The 25,581-nt window shown below is 37.9% G+C and overlaps 1 protein-coding gene across 15 annotated transcripts in view; it reads left to right on the top strand.

Annotated features, from left to right (window-relative positions):
- Positions 1 to 25,581, top strand: part of PLD5 (phospholipase D family member 5) — a 317,026-nt gene that overhangs the window by 167,369 nt on the left and 124,076 nt on the right. For 2 of the 15 annotated variants that reach the window (XM_084515098.1, XM_084515095.1), the window contains exon 1: positions 11,184 to 11,598. The exons of 9 other annotated variants lie outside the window; for them this stretch is intronic. In XM_084515098.1, the coding sequence (XP_084371224.1) occupies positions 11,596 to 11,598 (3 nt within the window). In that variant the 5' untranslated portion in view covers positions 11,184 to 11,595. Of the gene's footprint in view, positions 1 to 2,902; positions 2,984 to 11,183; positions 11,599 to 25,581 lie in introns of those variants that run through there. 4 more of the 15 variants (XM_084515091.1, XM_084515087.1, XM_084515088.1 and 1 more) reach the window with 3 other exon arrangements.

Here is a 25,581-nt window from a genome sequence, read left to right as displayed (position 1 = left end):
AAATACATTCTTGAAGCAAGATAAAATACTAATTTAGACATATCCATCATACAGCCAAAAAATATACTCTTCAGAAAAATGAGGTAGGCCTTATGTTTGCATAATCTTACAAATTTACTTTATGGGGTTGAAGCTTTGGTATGCAGGGTTGAGGAGAATCTTTTGTGTTTTTTTTTCCTACACAAATATATATGTATATATTTTTCTCAAATCAAGACTGAGGTGGAGGTTTTTCATTGTTAAAAGGGTCAGTAAAGCTTTGAAAATAGCCTACTAGAAGGTAGTCAGAAGGTACCTTTCTCTCTCCAATATATAAATAAATAAATATATATATAAAACCCACTTTGAAGATTTAATTTTCTGAGACTGCTTTTCATGAAGCAATCAACTTCTCTATTTTGCAACTTCCAGTCTTTTGTCTGGAAAGTATAAAATATCTGAAAAGCATGATAATGCAGTCCTTGAGAAAGATGTTGACACCTCTGACGTTCTTTATCTATCTCCAGATATTAATAGAATATAATTCAAACATAATTTCTCTAATTGTAAAGGGTAAATAAAATAATAAATCAAATGCTCAGAACCATAGAAAGAAGTGTGCAACTCAGTATAGGCTAATTCAAGTTCTTGAATAGTTCCTGCAAACTATGCCAACTATGTTGACATGCTGTGGCTTTGTCTCCGGTTAGTGGTCAAATTATTTATAGCAGATTCAAAGACTGTTACTGTCTTAAGGAAATTACATTATATATTCAGCAAGTTTCATTCTGTTAGCTGCAGAAATGTTATGTGAAGTCCTTGTAAATAATGAAGCTGAAAAGAAAATTGCTGCATTCAATAAACAACATAGAGAGCACTGTTGGATACTACTCATGCTGTTTAGTGTACTCTTATGTTTAGTAGTCATAATTTTTGTGAGTTGTCTGAATTTTTTAGTTTCTGATGTGAATTTTCTGTTCTAGGGCTATTTTGTGACCCCAAATTTATATGCAGGTTAAAATTGTTTACTTTTGCATAGCTCCAGTCAAGACTCTTGATCTGGCAAAGGTATGCATTTGACATGTCTGATACATATTTGGTAATACATGGCAAATCATTCTTCTTTGTCTTCAGATCTGTTTTTCCTTTGCCTGCATTTTGAAGTCCAATATTTTGTAACTGTAGAATTAAACTGCCTCTTTAGGAATGCATGAGATTTGTGAGTCAACAGTGGAAAGCAGTTGTATGATTTAGTTGTAAAATTTCAGAATGAGAGAGTTGGCCACTTCTCTGCAGGGTTTTGTGCATCACCTGGGAAAGTATGTTCTTAGCATTTTGCAGGTAAATAAATGGCATTGGGGCCTCTTTAATGGGAGGGGTAATAGTTTTATCATCCAATAGCCATTACCCAAAAGAAGAGAGTAAGAGGCTTAAGATTTTCTTTTCTTTTTTTTCTTTTTTTTTTTTTTTCTTTTTTTCTTTTATAGCATGGTGGATTCTCTCCATATATTTGTCAGCCCTTAGTTTTTCAGAAGTGTTTTTTTTTGCCTGACAGGTCATACTGGCTTTCTACAAACTCATCGAGGCTGTGTTTTTAGTCATATAAACAAGTGAAACACAGCTGAAATTACTAGGAGCAGCATGTGCTAAACCAGCAAAGAATTTGGCCAAGAAGGATACCCATGCCTTAATTACCCTTGGGACTAACTTCAGACACCTTAAAATCATTAGATGATTAAACCATTAATGAACTTACTCTGTGCCTTCAGTTCAGCTTGACCAGTAATAAGTTAATTAAGTTATTCATTACCCAACATTAAATTTCTGAACAGTAGCTTTCAGCTACTCTGCAGAAATGCGAGTATTAATCTAAATTACTATAAATGCCGGTTATTTCTTTCTTCCTCTGCCAGTGTAGTATAATGACCGCACGCACCCGGCATGTCATATATTCTTGTTCTGTCTCATGCTTCATCATACGGTGTTTTTAAATTTGGTGCTCAACCACTGTTCCACTGACCAGTCACTTCCTGCTAGCCTGAAGAACACAGCCTGTAGATGTGTAGATGATCATCCTTCATCTGGAAGATGATTGAAGAAGTTAAGCTTTTTTTTTTTTCTTTTTCTTTTTTTTTTTTTTTTTTTTTTTATTGATCAGCTCTTTCTCACTCTTGTTTCCATCTTACAGCTATTGATGTCATCTTACCAGCTGACTCCAGGCAAACATTAGAAACATCAAAGAGCAAAGCTGAGAATATCCATGTGTTAAGCTGTATCTGATTTTAGATCATTTACTTCTCCATGGTGTCTTTTGAGTCAGCATCAACTCTGTGTTGCCTTCAGGGAGATAGCAACATTCTCTCATGTTAAGACCTTGCAAGTGCAGGAAGCTGCCCAGGTTGCTGCCCTGCTGTCACCTGAAATGACAGTCAACTTTGTTGCAGAAGAGATGTACAGGGTCCAGCTGGGATATATGTAGTCAACCTGCTTCATAGCACCAAATGGTGCTATGTTTTGGGTTTGTGGCTAAGCCAGTGTTGATAAAGCACTAATGTTGAACAATGCTTGCAAAGCACCAAGCCTCTGTTTCTCTCTTGTCACCCAGTGAGCTGGCTGCGGTGGGCAAGAGGTTGGTAGGAGGGGATACAACCAGGACAGCTTACCCAAATCGATCAGCAGTGTGTTCCATGTTGTGCAGTGTTGTGCTCAGCAATAGAAACTGGAGGTGTAGAGCAACAAGTGGGGTAGGGGACATGCGGTGTTGACTTCTGTAGTAGTTGTTGCTGGGCATCATTCTGCTTGGAGGAGGTGTTGAGTCCTTTGGGTCGCGTGCTCTTTTTTTTTTTTTTTTTTTCCCTCTTTGCCTGTTGAGCTGTTCTTATTCAATCTGTGGGTTTCCATGCTTTGTTCTTCCTGTTCTCTTCTCTGTCCCACTGAGGGGGATAAGAGAGCAAATAGCTGCATGGTGCTTGCTGGCTGGGGTCATCACATCACAGTAGTTTATGTAAGTATAATTTATATACTATTTATGTGCTATTTATTCTACATAATAAATATATATTATGTAAGTGTATTTGCAAATCCCTGACGACAAGCAACATTGCTTGCCAGATATTTCTTTTGTGTGCCTGTTAGGTCAAATTTAGCTGTATAACACCAGATTGCTAATCTAATTTTCATGTATATGTGCTTTGAGTCTTTTGGTCACTGGACTGGCAGTTCTGACTATCAGTCTCCAGAGTGAGAAAACCTCTTTTTTGGCAACTTGTTTGTTTGCTTGTTTGTTTTGAACTAGCTATTTGTAGAGTTTATTATGAGACTCTTGACTTCACTTTTCCATAAGTAGGCACCACACATCACTTGCCAAGGAATACTCCACTTTGGGATTCTTCTTTGAATGGACTTTTTTAAAAAATTTTTTCTTTCTTTCTTTCTTTTTTTTTTTTTTTTTTAAGCTTGCTAAAATTTATTTGCCCACAACTAGTTTAGAGAAAAGCCTCAGCTGCCTATCCATCCATCTTTTAGGAAAACAGTCCATCCCTCAATTCAGTTTCCTCTTTTTATTTTATTTTATTTTTTTTCCCAACGTGGATAGGATTTTGGTTAAAGAATTTAGTTCAGAAGCTTGTGCATTTTTTCCAAAAGCCTTTCAAAGACCTTGTTGCTAAAATCAACTCTTCCCTGTTCTACTCTCTTGTACGCTTAGCTGCAAGGGGACTAGATTATCATCTGCTACTATCATCAGATTTTCAGATGTGCTGTCATTTCTAGAGGTGGTTTCTGTTAAACTGTCTGACCACATGCTGTGTCTCTTCCTAAGATGCAATCAGGTCTTTCAGTCTGTTGTTTTGGTGAAAATTGTGGTAATCCTCTAATCACTTTTTCAGAAAGTCATTTTCTCAGAGCATCAAGAAAACCTGTGGAGTATTGGAGTATTTGTCTCTGCTATCTTTTCCTGTTTCAAGTGTCCTTGTTAATCTCAGCTTTAATACTGATTTATTTTATTATTATTTTTATTTATATGCTGACATAGTCCTTTCTGTGTATTACCCACTTTGACTTTTTGAATTGACAGTAATGTACCTGCAGGATTATATATGGCTACTTGATAGCATCTGTTTTCTGTTGCTCTTCTGTTTTCACTGTGGGTAGGTGGATGGAGACTGTTCTGTGATATCTAGGGCTTCTTTGACAACCCCGTATTGCACCTCAGGTGACTGCACTGTAGGGTCCATTTCATCTGCTTAGATTGTCTTTCTCACAGAGCTTATACTGGGTAGAATGACAGCCCATAGGATGGCAGTCCAGGTATGTGTTGATATTAAAATATTCTTTGCTGTTCTCGTTCCATGGCAAAGGGAATCTTGATCTCATATATGTCATTCAGTACTGTGCAGGTCCATTTCTTGCTCTTTCTGTGCTAGAGATGCATATAGTGTACATTTAGACTTCTCAAGCGCTCACAGATCTGTGGTAGTCTTTTGCTTGCTTTATTCTTGCTGATAGCCTCTTTTCATTTGGAGGGGGTTTAATCAGTGTCACTTACTTCATTTGGTGTGCTGGTGTCTGGTACCTGAACAAATGCTGGAGCTGTTCAGATGCTTTTGAATTATTTCTTAGGACCAGTTCCTTCACCAAGGATCAGTTGCGGAGGTTCACATGTTGATTTCTGAAATAGATTGTAGCTGCCACTAAGCTAGTTATGCTGGAAAAAAAATTTGGCACTCTCCCAGCCCTGTTGCTTCATACAATACCACAATGTCTGTAAGGTACTTTGTTGTCACCATTGGATGACTCCTGGTCACCCACTGCCTTTCTGACCCTTTTCTTGTCCATATGACCATGCAGTAGTACTCTGCTGTGCCTCTATTTCCTTCGGAGTTTTCCAGAGCTATCCCTTTGTAGCATGTACCTCTGTATCGGGCACCAGCTTTCTGAAGGCAGCTTTGTAGGAATGTCACGATCGTGGAAGTCAGACATATAAACCCTTGTCTGTTGTAGCTCTAAGTTCACACCAAACCCTGAATTTCTCCTTGGTACTACTCCTGTTCTCCACTTCTCTCAGACCAGTCTCAACTTAGTAGCGGTAGCTTTGATCTTCTTGCCATTATTTTCCTCTACTATCTGAGTTTGAGACTGGCGTTAGGCAGAGTACTGCAGCAGAATAAATGTCTTCTATAATACAGGAAAATCATATTACGTGTAACTTCACATGGAAACAAAACTGAATTACATCAACACAGCTAATGTTGTTACGTAGGAGACCAAATACGAATATATGTATCATGAGTAGCTGCTTTTAAAATTGGCTATTTTTCAGCATATACGTTATGTAAGCTTTTGTATAAAAACCTGTTTTATTAAGTACTCACTAGCATATAGCGTGATCATTCTTGCTTAGCTTAATTGAGTTAATTCAAGTGGTTGTTGTAAGATAATGACATACTTCTGTGATTGCTATTTATTCCGTTCGTGGCAAACGGGGCCCGAGCAATGCTGTGCCTCCCTCTCGTGGTGAAAGGGAGAGGAAGAGAGCGCCTGGCAGGAGTCGTCTTGAAAGCAACGTGAAAATGAAAGATGCACTCATTTATATCGACACTTAAGTGATTTCTTTCTGTAATGAACATGGGCAGGTATTTCTTTGGGAATGGAAGTTACTGGGGGAAATGCTACTCCATTAACTGGTTTTCTCAGTGGTAGAAATGCTTTGTTTACTTACGAGGTCTTACACTTAACAATTTCAGTATTTAAAGGCTGTGTACCATCTTCACGAACATGTATGGAAAAAAGTATTTTTTTTTCTTCTGGTTAGAAAAAAATAGGATCAGACTATTTGTATCTGGCTTTTTTAGAAACATCTCTTGAGTTACTTTGTGATGGAAAGATGCTTGGCCTGGGTATTTGGTAAATGTTGCAAAATAATGATCTCTTTCGAATAAGACAGGGACTGGTGCTCAAACCGCTGCTAGAAATTTAGAACCTAAATTTCTCTAAACAAGACTCCTTAAACATCTGCATTTTGCTTTGGACCACAATTACAGTTGTGTCCTAATTTCAGTAGTTAGATCAAAGGGTGCTGTGCTGGTCTCAGTCGTTGGGCCTAGATACAGCGTCATCCCCTCTGGTGATGACCAGAGGTGGAAGCCGCCAACCCTCTGAATGCAGCTCTGTGCCACGCTCCTGTGCCTCTCCTTCCCAGCCTCCCAGGGTGCTGCAGAGGCTGTGCCACTGCTGGGCTGCTCCAGGCGTGCCACGAGTAGTGGGTGCCAGGGACTGCACAGCTGTCTTGGGGCCGGTGGGCCTAGCAGCTGCGTTTTCCATTACAGGCTTGTGTGGGCAGGAATTCGTGTGCATGTGAGCCAGAGGGAAGGGTTTAACTCCATTTTGAAGCTGCTATGTGGCAGAGCTGTTCAGGTGACAGAGGGCTGGGTTTACACATAGCTGGAGCTGGAGTGGCCCTGTGTGACCCCCTCTGTGTAAGGGTTGGTTGGCAGAGAATCCAGTGATCGTTTCGCAGCGACTGAGGATTGCTTCCTTGGGCACTGAATCAGTGCTCCACAGCAAAATAGAAAAAATCGTTTCTAGGCAGCTGGACTCTGGGAGGCAGCACTCATATGTTTTTGCAGCTGCATCTGATCGATACGAGAACTTTATCTCAAAAATGAAATGTATTTAATGTGATGGCATTTCTTTTGCAGCTGTTCTCAGCTCTTACTCACAATTTTAGCTCTTCCCAAAATAATGGGAAAATATTTCTTTGAAATTTGTAAGCAATGTTTGGTCTTGACAGTGAAAACCCCTCATGGACTGTGTATTGATACTATCCATTTAAATAGCAGGCAGTGGCTTTGGACACAGCCATTGCCCACATGGTGAGCTAGCACATCAGTTTAGGGTTGGGTAAGGCAAGCAGACTTTACAAAAAAGATGAACTTTTAGGGTCATGCTTCATCCTTTGACTACTGCCGAGTAGAGTCTTTACTGGTAAGAACAGCCTTTGTTGTTCTACAGGGGTTCTTGCGCTGTGTTCAACCACTGCTGAAAAATCAGTTGGGATAATGACAGACAAGACCTACAATAAACTGCCAGGATGTTAGAAATTATCTTGACATAATGGGCCTGGTGGTGAAAAGCCCCAGGCAAATGGAGAAGCTGCTACCTGAAGTGCAGTCTTGACATCTGCTGTATGAAAATAATGTCGCGATAAAATAGAAGTATGGTTCTTGCTCCCAGAGTAGTAGGTCTTGTGGTTCTGGTCATCTGCCATCTATGCAGAAAGGTAGAAAACAAAGATGTTTGCTGCTGTATCCATCCTGCAGTCTTGTGTATCCATCCCCCTACCATTATCGTAGTTTTTAAGAACCTTTTTCTTTGCTCTAAGCCTCTAACGATAAAATCCAGAATTGCATTGTCTATCTGGCAAGCACAGGCTAAACTCCACGCTGAAAGTATATGGGCTTGGATTTTAAGCTACATGGGTGCTAAAGATTTTGAAAAGTCCTACTGTGTTCCACCCTGATCTACTGCTTTCCCATTCCTGATTGAATGGAATATCCTTAAAGTGAGAAAATGCATGTGACTTTCTGAATAGATAATCATGATGGATTTATACCTTTTCTGAGTGAAACTTTTTGAGAATGATTAGGGGAAAAAACATATTTTGTGAAATATTAAATTATTTATAATTCAGCCTTTTATTAATAAATTTCCTCTTTTGTGTAGGTGCTTTTGAAGTTGTGCATTTGGTTTTGTGATGCTTAGAATTCCTGTAGACAGCATAACCTAGTTTATCTTTGTTCTGTGAAGTCAAATAATAGTGCATACATTTGTCTTATTACTCATTAGAGCTATGATTTATATTTAGCTGTTCATAGCAAAATGTCCATTGGTCTTTTCATTATTTATTACAATCTAGGGAGAGAGATGTTGCTTCACAATGCTGGTGACAATTTGGACAGGCTTACAGGGTGTGCCAAAAAAATTGTCACTGCGTGTCCTGTTTGGCTTTGCGGCATCTCAAGCAAATCCAGAATGACTCAACAGTTCTGTATTTAATTTTTCTAGGACTTTTCATTTAATGAAAATTTGAGATACTTTTTTTTTTTTTTCCTCCCTTTTTTCCCCCTCCATCCTGTCTTAAGGCAGCAATGAAATGCCAAAATAAAAGAAATTCTACCAGGGCAAAAATTCTTTGATCAATTGCTTTGTTTGGTACCTCTTTATACAGCTGTTCAGTTGTTGCAGATTGAAAGCTCTAGTGTTGAGGCTTTGGGTGCTGCAGAGAACATGCATGCATGCATGAAGGCAGGAGTAGATCTGACAACGAGATATTTTCATCACAAAAATCAGATTGCTTTGATCAAAACTTTAGCGTGTCAGCCAGCCTCAGTCTGAGTTCCTTGATCATTTAGAGCATCCAGGGATTTCTTGTCATTGAAAACATTAATTTTTTGTCATTGAAAACATTAATGCTCGAGGAAAGCTGCCTAAGTAAATGTTTTTACTATGTGGGCTGCTACAGGTGCTTGAAGTGGTCAGATGCCTTTGAGAGCTTTGATCTCACTTTTGAAATGGCCTCTAAAGCATAGGGCTCCTGATCACAGTTACTCTGCTGAGAGTAAAGTCTGGCAATATACACCTGCCCTTGCATGAGAAGGCTGAAAGCAGTTAGCACAGGATTAAGTTAAGGGTTTTAACTCAAACCTGGGGGAAGATGATTTCTTATAAAAAGGAGAAATTATAGACCTGTTCAGAAAATGTAAGTTCCCCTTTGTGTGTGGATCCTTTGTCAGTGTAAGGCAAAGAAAATATTTCATCTTTAAGGCTTATCTAGATGTAAAAATTGAGGTTCAAGTTTAAGGTATTGCATTTATACCATCATATAATTTTTACCATGTGGACACTCAGCATGTATGTTGGAAGGAGTTTAAGTGAAAAAGATGACCTTTTGAAGCAAGAGTGCTAATGTTAAAGTAAGTCTATTAACTTGAATATTTTTTATGCCTGTACAGTTGTATTGATAGTGCTTGTTCTGTGCAGAAATACCTTTTAGTTGAGTTTAGGAGATTATATTTGCACTTGAATTTTGGAGGTGTGTTTTAATTATGAGAAGATGGTGACAGAATTCACTCTGAAATCTGTATGCATTCAAATAATTCTTAACCGTTCATTAACAAAATAGAAGCATCCTGGCTGCCTTGCCTGAGAGGCAGGCTTCAAACTGTGAGGTTTGTATGTATGCATAGGGTCACATCACCCCACTTCATACAGACTTACTGCAGAAACCCACACAGGCAGGTGGTGGCTGCATGTCTTCATATTCAGCATTTGATCGCTATCCCAATAAATATCTTTTTGTGAATTTGTGTCCATTAACAGCCCAACCCACATGGCTGTATGAGTTGTTTCCCATCCCTGCCTAAGTTGTGGTGTGGCGCTGGGCACTTTGCAGTGCAGCTCCTGCTCCTTCCTTGCATGTTTTTGAAACTGCTTATGGCAAAGTTCCTGTGGACAGCTTTCTGGTCGAGTAAAAAAGCCAGTCCTCTGTCCTGTAGCAGAGTGGCTATTTTAGGTACTGTTGCCCATTTTCTTCATGAAATTATGTCTGTTTTCAGGGAAGCAGAGCCTGTTTTCCCTATTTTTTCCCACTTGTATTCTTAATCATTCTTTCCATGCCTCTTTCCACTCTATCTTGCTGTGTTTCTTAGGGGTTGAACTGTAGTTCCTTTCTTTTATTCATTTGTACCAGATGCTCTCATCTGTAAATGTAATCAAATTCATCTTTGTCATAAAGATTTGAAAATATGTCTATTTATCATAGAATCATAGAATATCCTGAGTTGGAAGGGACCCTTAAGGATCATCAAGTCCAACTCTTGACACCGCACAGGTCTACCCAAAAGTTCAGACCATGTGCCTAAGTTCACAGTCCAATCTCTTCTTAAATACAGACAGGCTCGGTGCAGGGACCACTTCCCTGGGGAGTTTCAGACCTTTCTTCTTCAACCAGAACTGAAGAGAGCTTTTTGTGGCTGTTGAGCTAGACACCTAGCTAAAACAGGCCTCCTGTAAACTTCTCTACTTCTGTTTCCTTGTCACTCTGGGAAACAACCTATCTCGCCATGATGTCTGTAACATACATGTCACTTATTGCTTTGATCTTTATCTGTGTTCAAAAATAAATGTCAGTGTTATTGACATCAAAATTTTATTTATCTTATTTTAAAATAAGTGCACTGCTGTTTCAGCAAAGAATGTAAATTTCTGTCCAGCTTTCTTCAACTTGCTTCCCAATTAGTCCATCATCCTTTTTCTTACTTTCCTTCAGGTCAGACATGCGTTGTCACACACATTCAAACAGATCCTGTGGAAACTGTTATTGTATCCTGTTACAAAAAGATGTGAGCATCTTTTCTGAATTTGTTTTTCTTCCTTACACAGAGCATGGTCTTAACTTTCCTGGACCTTTTTGAACTCTCAGTCATGGCAGAAGTATCACTCCATCCTCTTTCATCCATTCATCAAAATTTCACACAATGATATGCTTGCTCCTAGAGAGAATCTTCAAGGTAGGATCCTCAGCAGACTATGGAGGCTTTCTCTCAAATTCCTTTATTGTAATGCCCAAAAAGGCTTGGAAATGGTCAGGTTGCTGGGGTATTATTGTAAGTACCTATTAAACTAGACATTATTATCTGGTTTGATTCAGTATCCCTGTTTGTCATTTCTTAGTGCATTCTCTGATAGTAAACTCCATGGACTTTGTTCCCTTTTTTGTATCCCTAGCACAGCAGAATCCTGGGCTGTTACTGGGAACACCGAGGCTGTTATAATATGAACTAAGTAATTAATCATAGTCACAGCATTGCAGAGAGATTTTCTGTGGTGTGTATTTTTGAGAGGGATGGGTATAGAAGTGTGTGGTAGAAGTGTGTAGTAGAAGTGCTGCTTTGATCATTTTATCCATTTGGAACTTACCACCTTGTCTTCACTAGGAAAAAGTGTTTTATAAAAAAGCCAACAAAGAACAACCACATTGCAAATAATCCTTAGTAATCTGGAGGGGCATTTGGCTGCCTCACAAAAACACTGTGTGTTTTGGCAAAGTTAAGAGCTTTGCCTTAGGAAGATCCATGTTTGGAATAACAGGGTGTGTTGCAAGTCAAGATTCAGGTATCTTGGCAGAGATGTATGCGTAATCTGGCATGATGCCTGTCTGCACTGTGCCTAGCTGTAGCAAGTGCTAAAGTCCCTTGTGAACAATATATGAATCTCATTTTGAAGGGGAAAAAAAAGAGGAGGAGGAGGAGGGAAGAGGAGCCAGGATTTATTTTAACATTTAGTGGATATAAAAAACAAGTATCAAGAAGCAAAACATTTTTGTGAAGCATTTGCTGTGAAAATTCTGCAACTTCTTATTGCAAACCTCTTTATTGCTTGGATTGGCTGATTTCCAGAGCATCAAGGCTAGGAATTGAGGGACTGAAATATAATCAGTGGTGATACATTTTAACCACATAAAACATTCTCTGCTTCCAAAGCCTCCGGTGTCTCTAGTAAGCAGTGCAACAGCTCCTTGCTGCTGGACTCCAGAGACGGGGAAAATATTGGATCAGAATGGTAAGAAGCTCTTTACTTTTCTCCAGCTGTGGATTATTACTTAGAAAAGAATGCTTAAAAGGTGTTGATGAAATTATTAGGGAAACAGTATTTAAACCAAAAACAGTGTGTGAGATATAGTGGCATTATCAATGTTTTGCTGGATAAGATCAGCAAAGCAACTTGGTGACAAATATCTTTGGCACTGAACATATTGTACAGCTTATATAAAATCTTTTAAAATTGGGAAAGACTGCTGACTAGAATTGGATGTAAAATGTAAGCCTGTCTACTTGTTCCATTGCAGAGGGACAGCTGCATGGGCTTTTAATATAATTTTACATTAATTACCACTGACAGAGACTTTATTCATAAAAACTTGAATAAACCTGTGCTGATTGCTTATGTAGGTTGCATGTTTACATATTGTCTTTTAGGTGTTGTGTTTTGTTTGTTTGTTTTAAAGAACAGAAATGCTTAGTAGATACCTTTTGACTTTTAGGGAATTATGAAGTTTTTATTTTCCCGGGTCTTCAATTTGTGAAGACCTGTCAGTTATGTTGTGTTTCTCTAGTGTTGGGGGGGGAGAACTTCTTGGGATACTGATTTTATTCTCTGTAATGATTTAAATATTCTACCGTAAATATAAAAACAATAGAAGTAGAATATAAAACACATTAATATAAAATTTGAAATTATTATAAATCAATACCAATGTTACTAGTAGTTTAAACAATGCCTGAAGATGCAATAAAATATTTTTTTTATTATTATTATTTTTAGATATTAAAATATTGGTGGGTGGAAATGCGTATCTGGGTACTGTTTACTCCCAAGAATCATTGTCAAGACTGGGTTTAATGCATATTTCAATTAAAAACAACCAACAATCTCCTATATGGGAACTCAGCCATTCATTTTAAGTGCATTCTGAAGTCCAGGAATGCATTGATTATGAAATTACAGTGCGTCAGGGTGAAAGGAAACCAAATTACTAAATAAGTCTGGAGAGTACTGAAATATGCTTACTTGACAGCCCAGCTGATGTGTGGGAAATTATTCTCTTTGTGATTCAAATGGTAGCAGAGAATTTTAAAAGAGCAACTATGGGAGTTTGAAAAGTGTACAGCAGATGTGAAACTATGTCTGATTTCCTATTTTTTGTCTTTCTGTTGTATTTGTTGTTGCTCAGCAGTATAAAAACTAGAATGGAAGAGCTAAAAACCATCCCTGAATGCTGTCTGATCTTTTGCTATTCTAAGTGGTTTACTGTGTAGAGAGAAATTAAATACTGAAGTACAGTAAATAGTAAATTGTTATCTTGGCCTATATGCTCCAGGTTATGACTGTAAACACATTGTGATATATTAAAATTTATGTTTTCCTTCTCAACATGCACCATAGATTAGGAAATCAATAACTGAATGGAAACCAGGCTTAAGCTTCTTGGAAAGATATTAAGTATGAATCTAAGCATTATCATTTTTTCTACTACTAGTTTCTTGTCAAAAATGCCCTATATTAAATATACATTAAATACTGTTATGTATTAAGTACTTCTGTAGTACTGGGTAGACTTTAGAATAATGTTTTTTATTCTCTGAAAACAAAGTGCTCATAGTTGATAATGCCTATTTTCAAAATTTTGGTGCAGGAAAGGGTTGGAGACAGGAGATCTGGCTGTGTTTTCTCATTATGAACACTGAACTTGATGAATTACAAATGAGGTTAAATGTATTTCCAGGTGTGTGGTTTTGTAGTTCCTATGCAAGTCAAATGCAGATATCCTTTACAGCAAATTAAGGAAAACATTCCCTTCTAGAAACAAAAGCATTCATGTACTGCCATGTGTTTGCTCTTGATAAAGTTTAAGCCAAAGTAAACTTGCTTTGTGACCTGCTTGACATGGATTAGTTAGGTAATTAGTGCAGGCAGATCACAAGGGATCTGTTTCTTTCAGTTTGGATTGCTTGGGAAAGGATCTTGCATATGCTGGTCATAGGGCAAGGGGTTGGCAGTAGAAGAGAAAAATGAATCTCCCCTATCCCCCAAATGAAGAACCCTTAACAATAGTCAGCCGTGTAATAAATGGCTCATCCAGTCCAAATCAAACAGCCTCTTATGATTTTAACATGAGAGGAGTTCTTTCAGAATGCAAATACTCAGTTGTTATAGAGGGGTTAGCACTGCAAACTGTCAAATGCTTTAGAAACCTAGGTTTAATTATTAAAATATTTTTTGTGAATAGCAGCAAAAAATATTAATGTACAAAGCTTACTTGAAACATTGGGAAATTGTAAACATAACTATTGTAGCTATAACTTCTAATGAAATATGATCTAGGATTACTGCAAGAGAAGTTGGGTACAGTGAAGTTTAAGTGTCTTTTTAGTGTAAAATTTAACAAAAAAGACAAACCCACAAAACAACAATCTCAACAATTAGATATAAAATTCATACAAATGAATTTGGGTTAAATACTTTTTAAAAAATCCCAATGTCTAAACAGAAGTCCAATGATCTGCCTGAAAATATAATCTTGTATTTTAAAATACTGCTATACGTATTTGAACTATATTTCACACATAAGGGAATATGAGGGGGAACAGTAGCATTGTACCTGCTATGAACTTGACTCAAGGTTTGGTTATGTCCTCAGATTTTACAGTTCTAGTTGTTTGCTTGTTCTCCTGCCACCTTCTTGGTAAAAACAAAAACACGGTGTGTCCATTCATGCTGACTCTCACAATACTACTGCTGAACGGACTTAGTCAAAAAAGAAAAAATCTACAGTTTTTTACAGAAAAAATCTACAGTACAGTTTTGGTAAAATCACAGATTGTGTGTGCTTAGTGCTAATTTACATGCCTCAACTAACTTCTGGCACAGTTTTGTTCAGGTGATATGCTATAGTTGTGGGGCAGGCTGTTTACCATGCCAGCAAGTTTGTGCACCATACGTAGAATGAAGTACACACTTTACATGCTCCATAAATACTGTTTATGTAGAGGAGGAAAAAGATAAGCACTCTGACCTTTAATTGAAATGTAACGCTGAAATATCTCCAGGTATATACTTGAGTTTATTTATAATGAAAAGAGCATGTGTTTTGAAATCTCGACATCCATGTTTATGGAGCCTGAATACTTTCAGTGAACAAAATGTGACAGAAACAAGGTTACAAAGGTTCATGCAAGGATTTATACACTGGAATAGTGCTTTTTGTTTGTCTTTTGTTGTTGTTGTTTTGTGGCGGTGGTGGATTTTTTTTTTAAGTTGCTTTCCTTTTGATTCATTATCAGTATACTCCACATATCAAGTTTAGCTCCCTGAAATCCATGTTTTAAATTGTGCCATTACACTGGCAGCACAACATGAAATGAGATGCTTTCAGGGAGTTATAAATTATTTGCTGTGGTTTACATAATGTATTAGCATGTCTGCTGTGTCTGTTCAAGACAGGGTTTTATTCCTTCATCTGGGTAATATACAGAGAAACTATTAAGAAGGGATGCTTTTAGCCTTATTCTGTCCTGTTGGCTTTTATCCTGTCATGCCATCAACAGGGAAGGCAGGGGAAAAGGTCAGTCTGGTCTCTAGGTGAAATAATTAAAGGGAGCAGCTTCCTGAGAAATAGAGCTGAAGTGAGAAGGTGAGTAGATAACACCTATTTTTTTCTGCATCTGGTGATGTTCATATTAGAGCATTTGCACTAATTTTTAAATATCAGGACAAGACTGCTGCCCGTATGTGTTATGACTATCATAACAATGCCATGTTTTGCTGCACATAATTGCTCACGTACATCATAACCTTACTGAGAATACTGCAGAAAATTAAGGTTGAGGCTTAGAGTGGGCCTTCTACATAAAAAAAAAAAAAAAAAAAGAAGACAGAAGCGTATTGACAACTCTGTAACAATTGATAGCATGGAGATGTAAGAGGAATCAGTTATGGAGCTGTGCACTGAAGGATGTGCTTCCAGTGCTTGTGTAAGGAGTGTGCTCTGGTCAGATCTGAGGCTGGTTAGTGTGCTGGTGGGAGGCTCCTGACAGTTTGGCTGGATTTCCAGGCTTGCTCCACTGCACAGCATGGTGATAGGAAGCTCTGTACCTCTAGCTCTTGCACTTAGTTTTCAGTCTACTGGGTATCTCAGTTGTTAAGATTTTTTTTAAGTATGTTTTCCAACATGGCTGTGTCATCTGGGGATACAGCTGTACAGTGAGCTCTATTTATCATGTAATAATGGAGTGAAGAACTCTGAGACAAGTGTCATCTACTGCCCTGGGGCTGTGCCAGGAGCTCTGCTTCCCCTCAGCTCACCAACATACACCTCCTTTATATAGCTAAAGATTTTGGATCCATGAAGATTTGGAATGAGACTCAAAGCCAGAAGGAAGTTTTGTCAACTTCTGGTGTACATCTTCATTCAGTTGAAGAGGGAGACAAAAATTGTGTTGAAACCCACAGCTCTTCTGCCTCCATTCCCATAGCAAGATGGCTTTAACTTGGCTGTGCTGACCTTTCGGATAGGTCAGAGATGTTTGAAGACTGTGTGTTGCAGTCCTTTCTCCCCATTATGTGATGCGATGTGGCTTTCCTCCTTGACGCAGGATAGGAGACGGTGTACATGTGTCAATCTACCAGCCTAGAGACTGCTGACTTGTTTTTTCCTATACTGAGCATATGACATACACATATATTGTAACAAGGAGAACTCTGTGTGGCAATATAATGGGTACTTATTTGATCATAAGATAACTGAGAGTGGAGACTCATTTGGAAAAAATGGCAAGGAGAAGGATGCTGTAGAACTGTACCTCTCTCATTTTACTTCTACCCTGACAATATCTGTAATAGCTTTTGTTCTGGTTCTTCATGTTCAGTAAGGAAAATCTTTGTAACATCATACAGATTTTATCAGCATTAGTTCTGGAGAGAAATTTACAGAAGTTTTACAAAACTTACAAAAGATATATTGTTTATTTGGCCCAAACACGCTGTCAGAGATAACTGAGTCCTGAGTAACTGAGGAGCCACTCTGTAGACCTCTGAGTCATTCAGGTAAAAATAAAAAATCTTCCATTGACTGAAACTAGCCTGTAAAACTGGTCAGAAAATGTGTTTATGATCTTTTTTTCCTCTTTTCATTGGAAAAGTTGATGGGACTAATTTTAGATAATACTGAAGAACTCCGTGATGAAAAGTTCCTGTAAGTCAATTTGGCTTTGTTAGGTTATTTTCTGACTATATAAAATTTATTGCTTGCACTGCTGTTAATTTTCTTATTTTTCTCTTTAAAGGTTTGTCAAAAGTGATAGGCATATTAGAAAGAAACCTTCTTTGTGCTACTGTTCATTCCACTATTACAGAGGATCAATCACAAAAGCAGCAGTTATATCTAATAATTCTTCCCCTACAGCACAGTTAGAGAAAATTGGCTTTCTTATACATGCAAAGCATGAGAAAATGAATTCTGTGTGAGGGATGAATACAGCACACTAGGAATGTTACAGGCAAAATATATTGTAGTCTCAGCTCTCATCTGTTTGCTGCAGAAGCCATCATGAAATGTTAGCTGCTTCCTCTGTGTATGCTTGGGCTGACTGTGGGCTACATCTCAGTTGTGCTTCAGTGTCGGTGTGGCCCTGTAGCCAGCAAGTGATGGGCAGTTCCTTCTCCACCTGTGCCTTGTGTACTTTCAATTTCAAAGTCTTTCATGTATTTGTCATCCAAGCCTAATTTCTTAGTTTGGGCTCTAGTAAGTTGCAGAAGGTCTTGGAAGAATTTTTAGTCTTAGTGGTGGATTTCATGACTTGGAAATGGCAGGTAACTTGTATTGTTAGGTCCCAAGGAGAAAGGTGGCTGTGATTTTGGATGAGAAGTTTGTTGGAAGGAAAAAATAGGAACTGTACTGCGTGTGCCTTTGCAGAAAACTGTTGTTTGTTCTTGTCTTTAAGAAAAACAATTACCTCCATGGGATTAATGCACATAACTCTTACCAAGTGAGTGTTTGGGTATTTCACTTCACACGGGGAGCAGTGCTGCAGCCTAATAGGACATATGCGTATACAGCAAAGTGCCTGGGAAAAGCCAACAAATGTCAGAGCGTACCAGGATAAACACGAATCTTTCTACTCTGTTGGTTTTGGATCTCCCTTAAGATCATCATGAATGCAAACAAACTAACTGAAAAAAAAATTCATGATGCTGTGAAACAAAAGAGAGAACTTTCAGTTTCTTAACTGTATTATAGCAGGAAGCTTATTATACAGCACTTTGGAACTTATAAGCTTATGACTTTGTGTTACGTTAATATCTGTAGTCCTTTTTGGCTTGTTTGTATGTCATACATCCTGCAAATGCTGTGTCTCTCTTATACATTTGCTAAAGTTGGCTTCACAGTTGATTAGACTCTCTCTTTTTTTTTTTTAATAAAAGGAAATGTAAAAATATTTGTAGCAGAATCTGAAGGGTGAATAAATGTTAAAAGACTGCTGATGAATGTTGATGTAGAATGCCCTTAATAGTCTTACTATTTGTAGTAGCCTTATGATTTCTCTAGTGTGTGTTTATGGAAGTAGTACATTTGCTGTGGATCATTTTGATGGTCCAAAACCATTGAAATATTCACCGTACTGTGACACTGTTGATGGTAGTGGGGAAGCACTTATATTCTTCCAGTCAGACATGGGGAGAGAGTAGGAGGATTTTTCAGGAACAATATAATTAAATGCATGTATGTAAAAGATACCTGCAAGATGATGCTTGAGAAAGTACATAATAGAAATGGATAATTATAGGGAAAAAAATACTTCTCTGGAGTTGTAGTATGTGTTATTAATTTTCTAGTGTTGTAGAGTTTTTCTGAATATTTTGTTTCCTACCTGTGAAGTACTATTTTTTCTAGTAGTCTTTGTCTCTTTGGAAAGGAATTTCAGATCAAATTGTTATTGATGTATTATTCTGTGGGAATTTTAATATAGAATTAATACAGGCCACTATTGTCAAAGTTTGTTTCATAGCTTAAAAATCATTTGCTTTTGCAGAAATATGGGGACTATGAAAGCTTTCAGAAGACATTGATTTTCCTGTCTATTTATTACCCTTTAAATTGTGTATGTGGTTGTCACTGTTACCAGGTCATACCCATTTTTCTTTAAAGAATGTCCAGAATAGGTGACAGTATTAATTCACCTGCTGCTAAATCCTATGATAGCTTAGAAAGTAATTCAGAGGTGACTCAGACATCTGATATGGAAACAAAGTCAGTTCCTTAGGGCTAAATCTTGTGGGTACTTACTACTGCGTATGGTGTGTTGTGACTTTTCTGGGATTAATCACATCCTAAACAGTCAAAAAATAGTTCCCACTACTCTTTCATTTTCTGTGGGAAGAAAAAAACTTCAGTGGATCTTGTTTGTTTTAACCATCTCCAAATAAAGCCGTAGGCGGTGTGTGTGATGACTTTTGCTCTAAGACTGGACAGCTTAGACACACCTGGAAAAACTCTTGGCCAAACCCCTCGTAGTAGGCTATGCTCTTCATGCTGCCCAAGAAACCTTCAGCAGGAAGTACCCGTGTGTCTGGAGGGTGCCGGGTGCACTGGCCCTCAGCCAGGCACTGCTGCCAGGAGGGCCTGGGCCAAGACCTGTGCTCATCCCCTGCCCCTGCCTGCACCCACCACCAGTGAGTGTTTCGCCAAGCAAAGAGGTTGCTTCATAATATTTTGCTTCCACACCTGACAGAAGAAGAGCATTGGAAAGCATGCTGTGGCGATTACTTTTTACCATAATTTATTTTGGAGAAGTTTCATTGGTGCTGTCAAATGACTTCACTCAACTGGTGTTTAAAAAACAAAAACTGGTGCAATCCATTGCATTGCTGAAATGGTTGGACCATATGCAATCCATAGCTGAAAAATAGGAGCTTAGCCATTGCTCTCAGTTTTAAAGACAGGCTCATTTCATCTTGCTTTCCTGCAATCTTTTATTACCGGGAAAGAGTTAGGTTAGGTTATTGCAACTGTCTTTCTGCCATGCTGAGACAAGGTGTGATTACCAGAGCTGTGCATGTGGCTGAGCATTCTCACCACCTTTGCTGTGTTGCAGTGTTGTGTGCTGCACAGAGGGCAGCAGGGGTTTTTGACCTCACTGCATCTTAGCAATTGGGGAAAGGTAGGTGGATTCAATGTATGTTAATTTCAGCAAAATCCCAACCCAAACTATGAAGCCATATTTCTATTAGTTTTAAGAGGAATCATAACACAAACCTATACAACAGGCTGACTTGTTTTAAATAGGTGCTGTTGTTTTTAATGGTCAAAGTGAAATCTGTAGCAAAATATGGCAGACTTGCAGAATCTAGATGTGGAGATCCTATCCTGAACTCACAGAGGTCTCTATTTTCAGTAATGACATGTGTATCTTCTGTTGAGTTTCTGATCTCAGACTATGTTGTGTAAATGTGTATATATTTTTTAAATCAAAAGCATAATTTCTGAATGGACAGTACTCTCTGGGGAAATGGATACAAGACAGAAGACAGTGCTTTGTTTTTAAATCGTTACTACCTTTAGGGCTTGGCACTCACCAGGCAGCAGTGAGAAGCATATCATTTATTGTGTTATAAACGCTCTCCTATCTTAAATTCTAAAATAGTTGCTTCCTGGAGGAGGCTTGGAATATACACTGATGTACCTGACAGTTAATTAAAATTCAGTGTTGTTTGTTCTTGCTTAAATTAGTGAAGAAAAGCTTCTAGGAAATACCATAGAGAATTAACATTCAGAAGATTTCAAATTATTTTGAAAGATGAAAATTCCCATGACTCTATCCCTTAAAGAGTTGAAACATAATTCAGATGCATCTTTACCACCTGTCACTTGTTGGTGTTTTTTTGTTGGTTTTTTTTTTTTTTTTTTCATTTTTAGAGTGTGTATTCTCTCTCTGTCTCTCTCATAAATAAATAAAAGGAGTGAACTGCAGAAGAATATCTCTTTTTTCGTGTGTGTGTGTTTTTTTTTTTTTTTTTTTTTTTTTTTTTCCAACAGGTTATTTTCTGATTTCTTGTTGGTGAACTACATTACATGCACATGCTATTTCTACTATAGCATTGTAACCCACCTGGACAAATGCATACTTAGTGGGAATCCAGTTGTTTTGTTCAGTTACATCAGAAACTGGCCAGCATGTTGTACAAAACAGAGAAAAACATGTGTAATAGGCTTCATCTGTAAGGAATGTGAAATCACTGATTAGCTGCTTAATTCCATTTTCCTTCACATGTACATAGCCTCCTACATAGCAAAAGATTAAAAAAAAAAAAAAAAAAGTAGTATTGAAATAAGCTTTAAGCTAAGACAATTAGGTCTCCAGATGTCTGGTTCCTCGGTTTAGAAAACTGCACAAGAGCTTATCTATTCCTGAAATAAAAATGTCCAAAACCTCTTTCATGATTGCCCATCTGCCAGGGTGCGCATTTCATTTTTCATGTGGTAAATAAATTTCAAAGTAATTCGTTAAGTCATTGCTGTAGGGCTCATTACAGAGATTTCGTGCTTGCAGATACTGACAAACAGAAAGCCAAAAAGATGTGCAGTGCACGCAGAGCACCCAGACTGGGCTTGTGAGGCGGGAAGCCCACCAGGATGAGGGGAGTAATCCAGTGGATTTATGCAGGGAGAAATAACCACATGACCTGTGTCATTTCTCTGTTCCCCCTTTCAAGAAATGCAGATACATATAGAGGGCAATGAGAGAGGCCATTTTCCAAGCTTTCTTCTCAGGTTTGTGCCATTAATTTTCCCCTAAAGTCAGACACTCAGATTTTAAGCTCTCCTTTCATATTATGTACTCTAGTACTGTAGGCTACATTTGTGCCTGTGTTTAGGTAGGCAGACATATCTATTCTCAGTGCTTTAAATTTAGAGTCTTACCTTGTTCAGATTTTTGAAAGGTCACTTCTGCTGACAGGTGGTGGGTGCTGATGAATTGTCAGGTCGGGCCCTTTCTGTTCTTCATCCTGAAGTCACAAAGGAGAAGAGGAGTCTTACTGAGTTTATATTCCCCAAACTGTGGCCTGTCTCTTCTCTACTTCACTAGAGGTGCAGTTAATCAAAACAACTGCAGCTCAAAACACCTGGAAGTTGTGCAACTCTTAAATGTCTAAATGTAAATTTAAAAATCTAATTTTAAGCAGGCAGATTTGATCATTTTGCTCTTGGTTACCCAGGAAACCAGTTAATTACTATGCATTCGCTTCAGCAGTCTGCATGCGGCTTTTAAAACATTTTATTATAATTTTTCTTTTATTTTGTCTTAAGCTAGTGTTTGTAGAAAGGGCTGGCTTGACAGCTCTGGCAAATGAAATAGTCTGCCTGCCCACGGACTATGTGCTCCCTAGACAGTGGCAGTCCAAACTTCCTCATGCTGTTTTGTCAGTGTGCCACAACTTTTATTGAGGTGGGGGGAAGAGTTGAAGGAAGAAGTCTTTGTACCATCAGGTCTTTGCCCTCAAAATGCATAAGCATTGTCAGAAAATGCTCTATATTTTCCTTTCAGCGTATAAAACGGTGCACCTAAAAATTGGGTGAATTCAAACTGTGGAAACCTTTCTTCAGTCTGCAAACCATCATCAAGATCACAACGTTGATCCTGATGCTAAGTTGCGGTTAGCACTCGTGACAGATGATCTCATAAACTAAGCAGTTTTCTTTGCTCAGCACCGAGAGAAAAGGATTTCCAAGGAGTTCTGGTGCTGAAGCCCTTAGCAAAAAGTTCTCAGATGCTATCTGCAGATTAGATGTAGAAGTGGGAAATCTGTGAATTCATTCTAAAATATTAAAATTGCAGCCTTCGGTTTTTCTTGGTGATGACTTTTGTTGAGATAGAAGTATAGTGCAAATCCTGGTAGCTACAAATCACCTAGGACTCCTAGAAAATCATTTAGGAAGCACACGGTCTTTTCAACAAAGAATTGTGAATTTGCTTTCCAATTTTACAGGTCTTCTGTTTCAGTTAGTAGCTTGAAAATCATGGAAGAGCATTGACAGAATCATTCTGCTGATGTCTAGTGAGCACAGTGAATTCGCAAATGTTTGAACAAAAGTAACAAGGCAATAAGAGTGGAGCATACTCATGGTATCTTTTAATTTCATATATCTATGTTCTAGTATGGCTGAAAACAGAAATACAGAAGGAATGCTCACATATCCCAACTTAAAGTGTCTGTCTCAAACAGCTACAATGGTTCATAACAACTTTGGTCCAGTGCAACTTCTGCAGAGAGGTTAAAGGTTTTCCAGGAGGCTGTCAAGGCCATCTCCATTCAAGCTGTGCTTCCAAAGCAACTTAAATGACCCAGTTCAAGTTGCATACTGCCATACTGCCTCAGGCCCGCCCCTTTCCTCTAGCTAGTGCTAGAGGAAATGAATCAGTTTAGGGAGTTGTTTGCTTGGAAATCAACCAGGAGTTTTGAACTTTTGGGAGTGGAAGACATTGTCTTCTGCAGTTTTGCATGCTTTGATTTGGTGAGGAATTTTTGATTTGGCTTTTTTAAAGCGAAGCGTAAATGAAAATGATAGTATGTTAAGACAGAAAACATGAAGGAAAACCATTCTCTGGTCACTAAAGTCACAGATTATTCTTTGAATGCCATTTTGAACTACTGAATAATTTTTCACAGCTTTTCAAAATCAGGCTATATTTTCAAGTTCATTGCTTAAGTTTAGAGAAAAAGCTGTAAATTCTCCTGCTTTTCTTCCTGCAGACTGTATAATACAAAGATGTGTATGTTATTGGCAGTCTAAATTTATGAACCTTTACAGCATTTAAATTCAAGATGCATTGCTGCTTTTAGTGTTGCTCTAAGAAATTCATGGTGCATTAATGTAACTCTAATTGGACTATCAGCATTGGTCTCATACATGTTGCATCTTCTTTAAATGAAGAGAAGCGGGGAGAGTGCATAGGAGAAAACGGCAAACGTCTCATTCATCATCTGAATTGGAATATATTCTTCCTACCTGAAGAATCAATGTTGTAGAAGGCAAGGTGTGCTGTTTTGCTGTCTTTATGCATATTTGATGTTCTTAAGTTTTAGAAACCAGTAATCCAGAAAATAATTTCATATTGGATTTACATTTGTAGGTGTAAGGAACGTGGGTCTGTTATGGAGATGTTAAAATATATTTTTAAGTTAGGAGTGAGATCCTGCTTCATAAGACTGTAAAAAATTCCTGGTTTTGAGAGTCCTTGTTAACCTTGTTTTACTGGTGTCAACTGAATTTATTTTTTAATTGCTATTTTTTTCTTTCTATTTGAATAACTTTAATTTTTACATAGCTGGTTCTGTGTTCCTAGAAACATGGCCTGGTAAGCTCTGAATTTAGGTTTAGATCATGAGAGCTCTGTTAAATTATAGAAGAGAATAAACTCCTCTTTGCTCTGTTGAGACTGCCCAAAGAACTAGCCAGAGATTGCCCAGCTGCAACGGGCTGCCTGTTTTTGTGTCTCCTCTGTGTTGGCTGACCACAGAAAAGATGTTTTACCTAGGTCATTTAGCTGTAAAGTGGTGATGGCAGTTATCTTCCCTACATGATTTGTTAGTTGGTAATTCTGTTTAGGAGAAAATTTTTATCAGGTAGAAGTTTCCAGTGGGACTAGCAGAACTTTTTCATTCATTCTAATGATATCAACATAGTGACTTTTGTGCCAGTTGTTCCATTAAATTCAATGGATCTTGCTTCATTGACTGACGTTAAGTGTATGACTCCTATTTAATGAGAGTCGTCGTACCAAGTCCTTGGTAATTATAGCAACTCAGGGAGCTGAAACCTGCCCTTTCTACTTACTTTTCAGTGGTGATAAATATCTCTACCTTTTGTTATAATCACAGTCTATTCAAATCAAGAAGAAACAACTTACTAAAATGTCTATTAAAGGCAGAACAGAGATAATTCTGAGGATTGCACTTCTCAGGTGGCTGTGAGGTACTGATGGAATAGATTTATCTTCCATTATGATTTGTGAAAGAGGAACAGGCTGCATACTGGAAGTACACAGTACCCCTGTGTATGCAGTCAATGAGACTCATTTTCATTGCTACTTTTATTTGTCTGAAATATATACATATGACATATATCAATAGATATAAAGGCTGTTCTTAAGCTAGACAAGCATTACTTTTTTCTTAATTACCCTGGTTCTTAAAATAAAAGACAAGTAAAAATCAAACTTCTGTCTTCAGGAATCTAGCGCACTTGCTCTCTGAAAGTTACGCTTTGACACAGAACATCTTGCAGTGTTTGGAACTAGAAAGCTCCAGGGTCCTGTAAAGTAATGAAGAAAAAAATGTACGTCTCTGAAGGCTAGAACTAATACATTACTATCTGGGTTTAAATAGATGGGATTGCTTTTTTGATAGATCACATCAGATGTTGCATTACTTCAGACACTGTTACTAATACCTTTATTTTTTTTACCATTGAAGCCAGTTTTCTAAATTTGTGTAGATGCTGTTTATATGTAGCTATTGCTGTTGTTTTTATTAAGGTCATTAATTTTAATAAACCCAAGCAACTCAAGTATGTTATTACCATCATAAATCCAACCACCAACAGCCTTACATTTTTAAAGATTTCTGTAAAGGAGTGTCTTACTTTTCCTCTTCTTCCTATGCTATCAATAAAATGTACTGAACTGCCCAAGGGTTGGATTACCTTTTTTTTTTTTCCCCCCCCCGAGTAACACATCTCCTTTGTAATGGAGACTAGATAAAGCTGACAGGTTAATGTTAATCTTCACTCTACACTAATGTACAAGAAAGAAACCTTGAAAAGGTCCTTCAGACTAGATACTTCAAAGTCTCCTGGATAAGTTGTGAGCTCAGGCTCAAAAAGCTTGAGAAGTTCCTACACACATGCCGAGTGTACATGTGGAATCTGAACATGTGGTAAATACAAGGTAGTTCAACTAAACAGGCAATTAATTCTCATCTGTGGGC

This window comes from Aythya ferina (assembly GCF_964211825.1).
Source record: "Aythya ferina genome assembly, chromosome: 3".
Taxonomy (NCBI): domain Eukaryota; kingdom Metazoa; phylum Chordata; class Aves; order Anseriformes; family Anatidae; genus Aythya; species Aythya ferina.
This window is presented reverse-complemented; position numbering and strand designations above follow the sequence as displayed.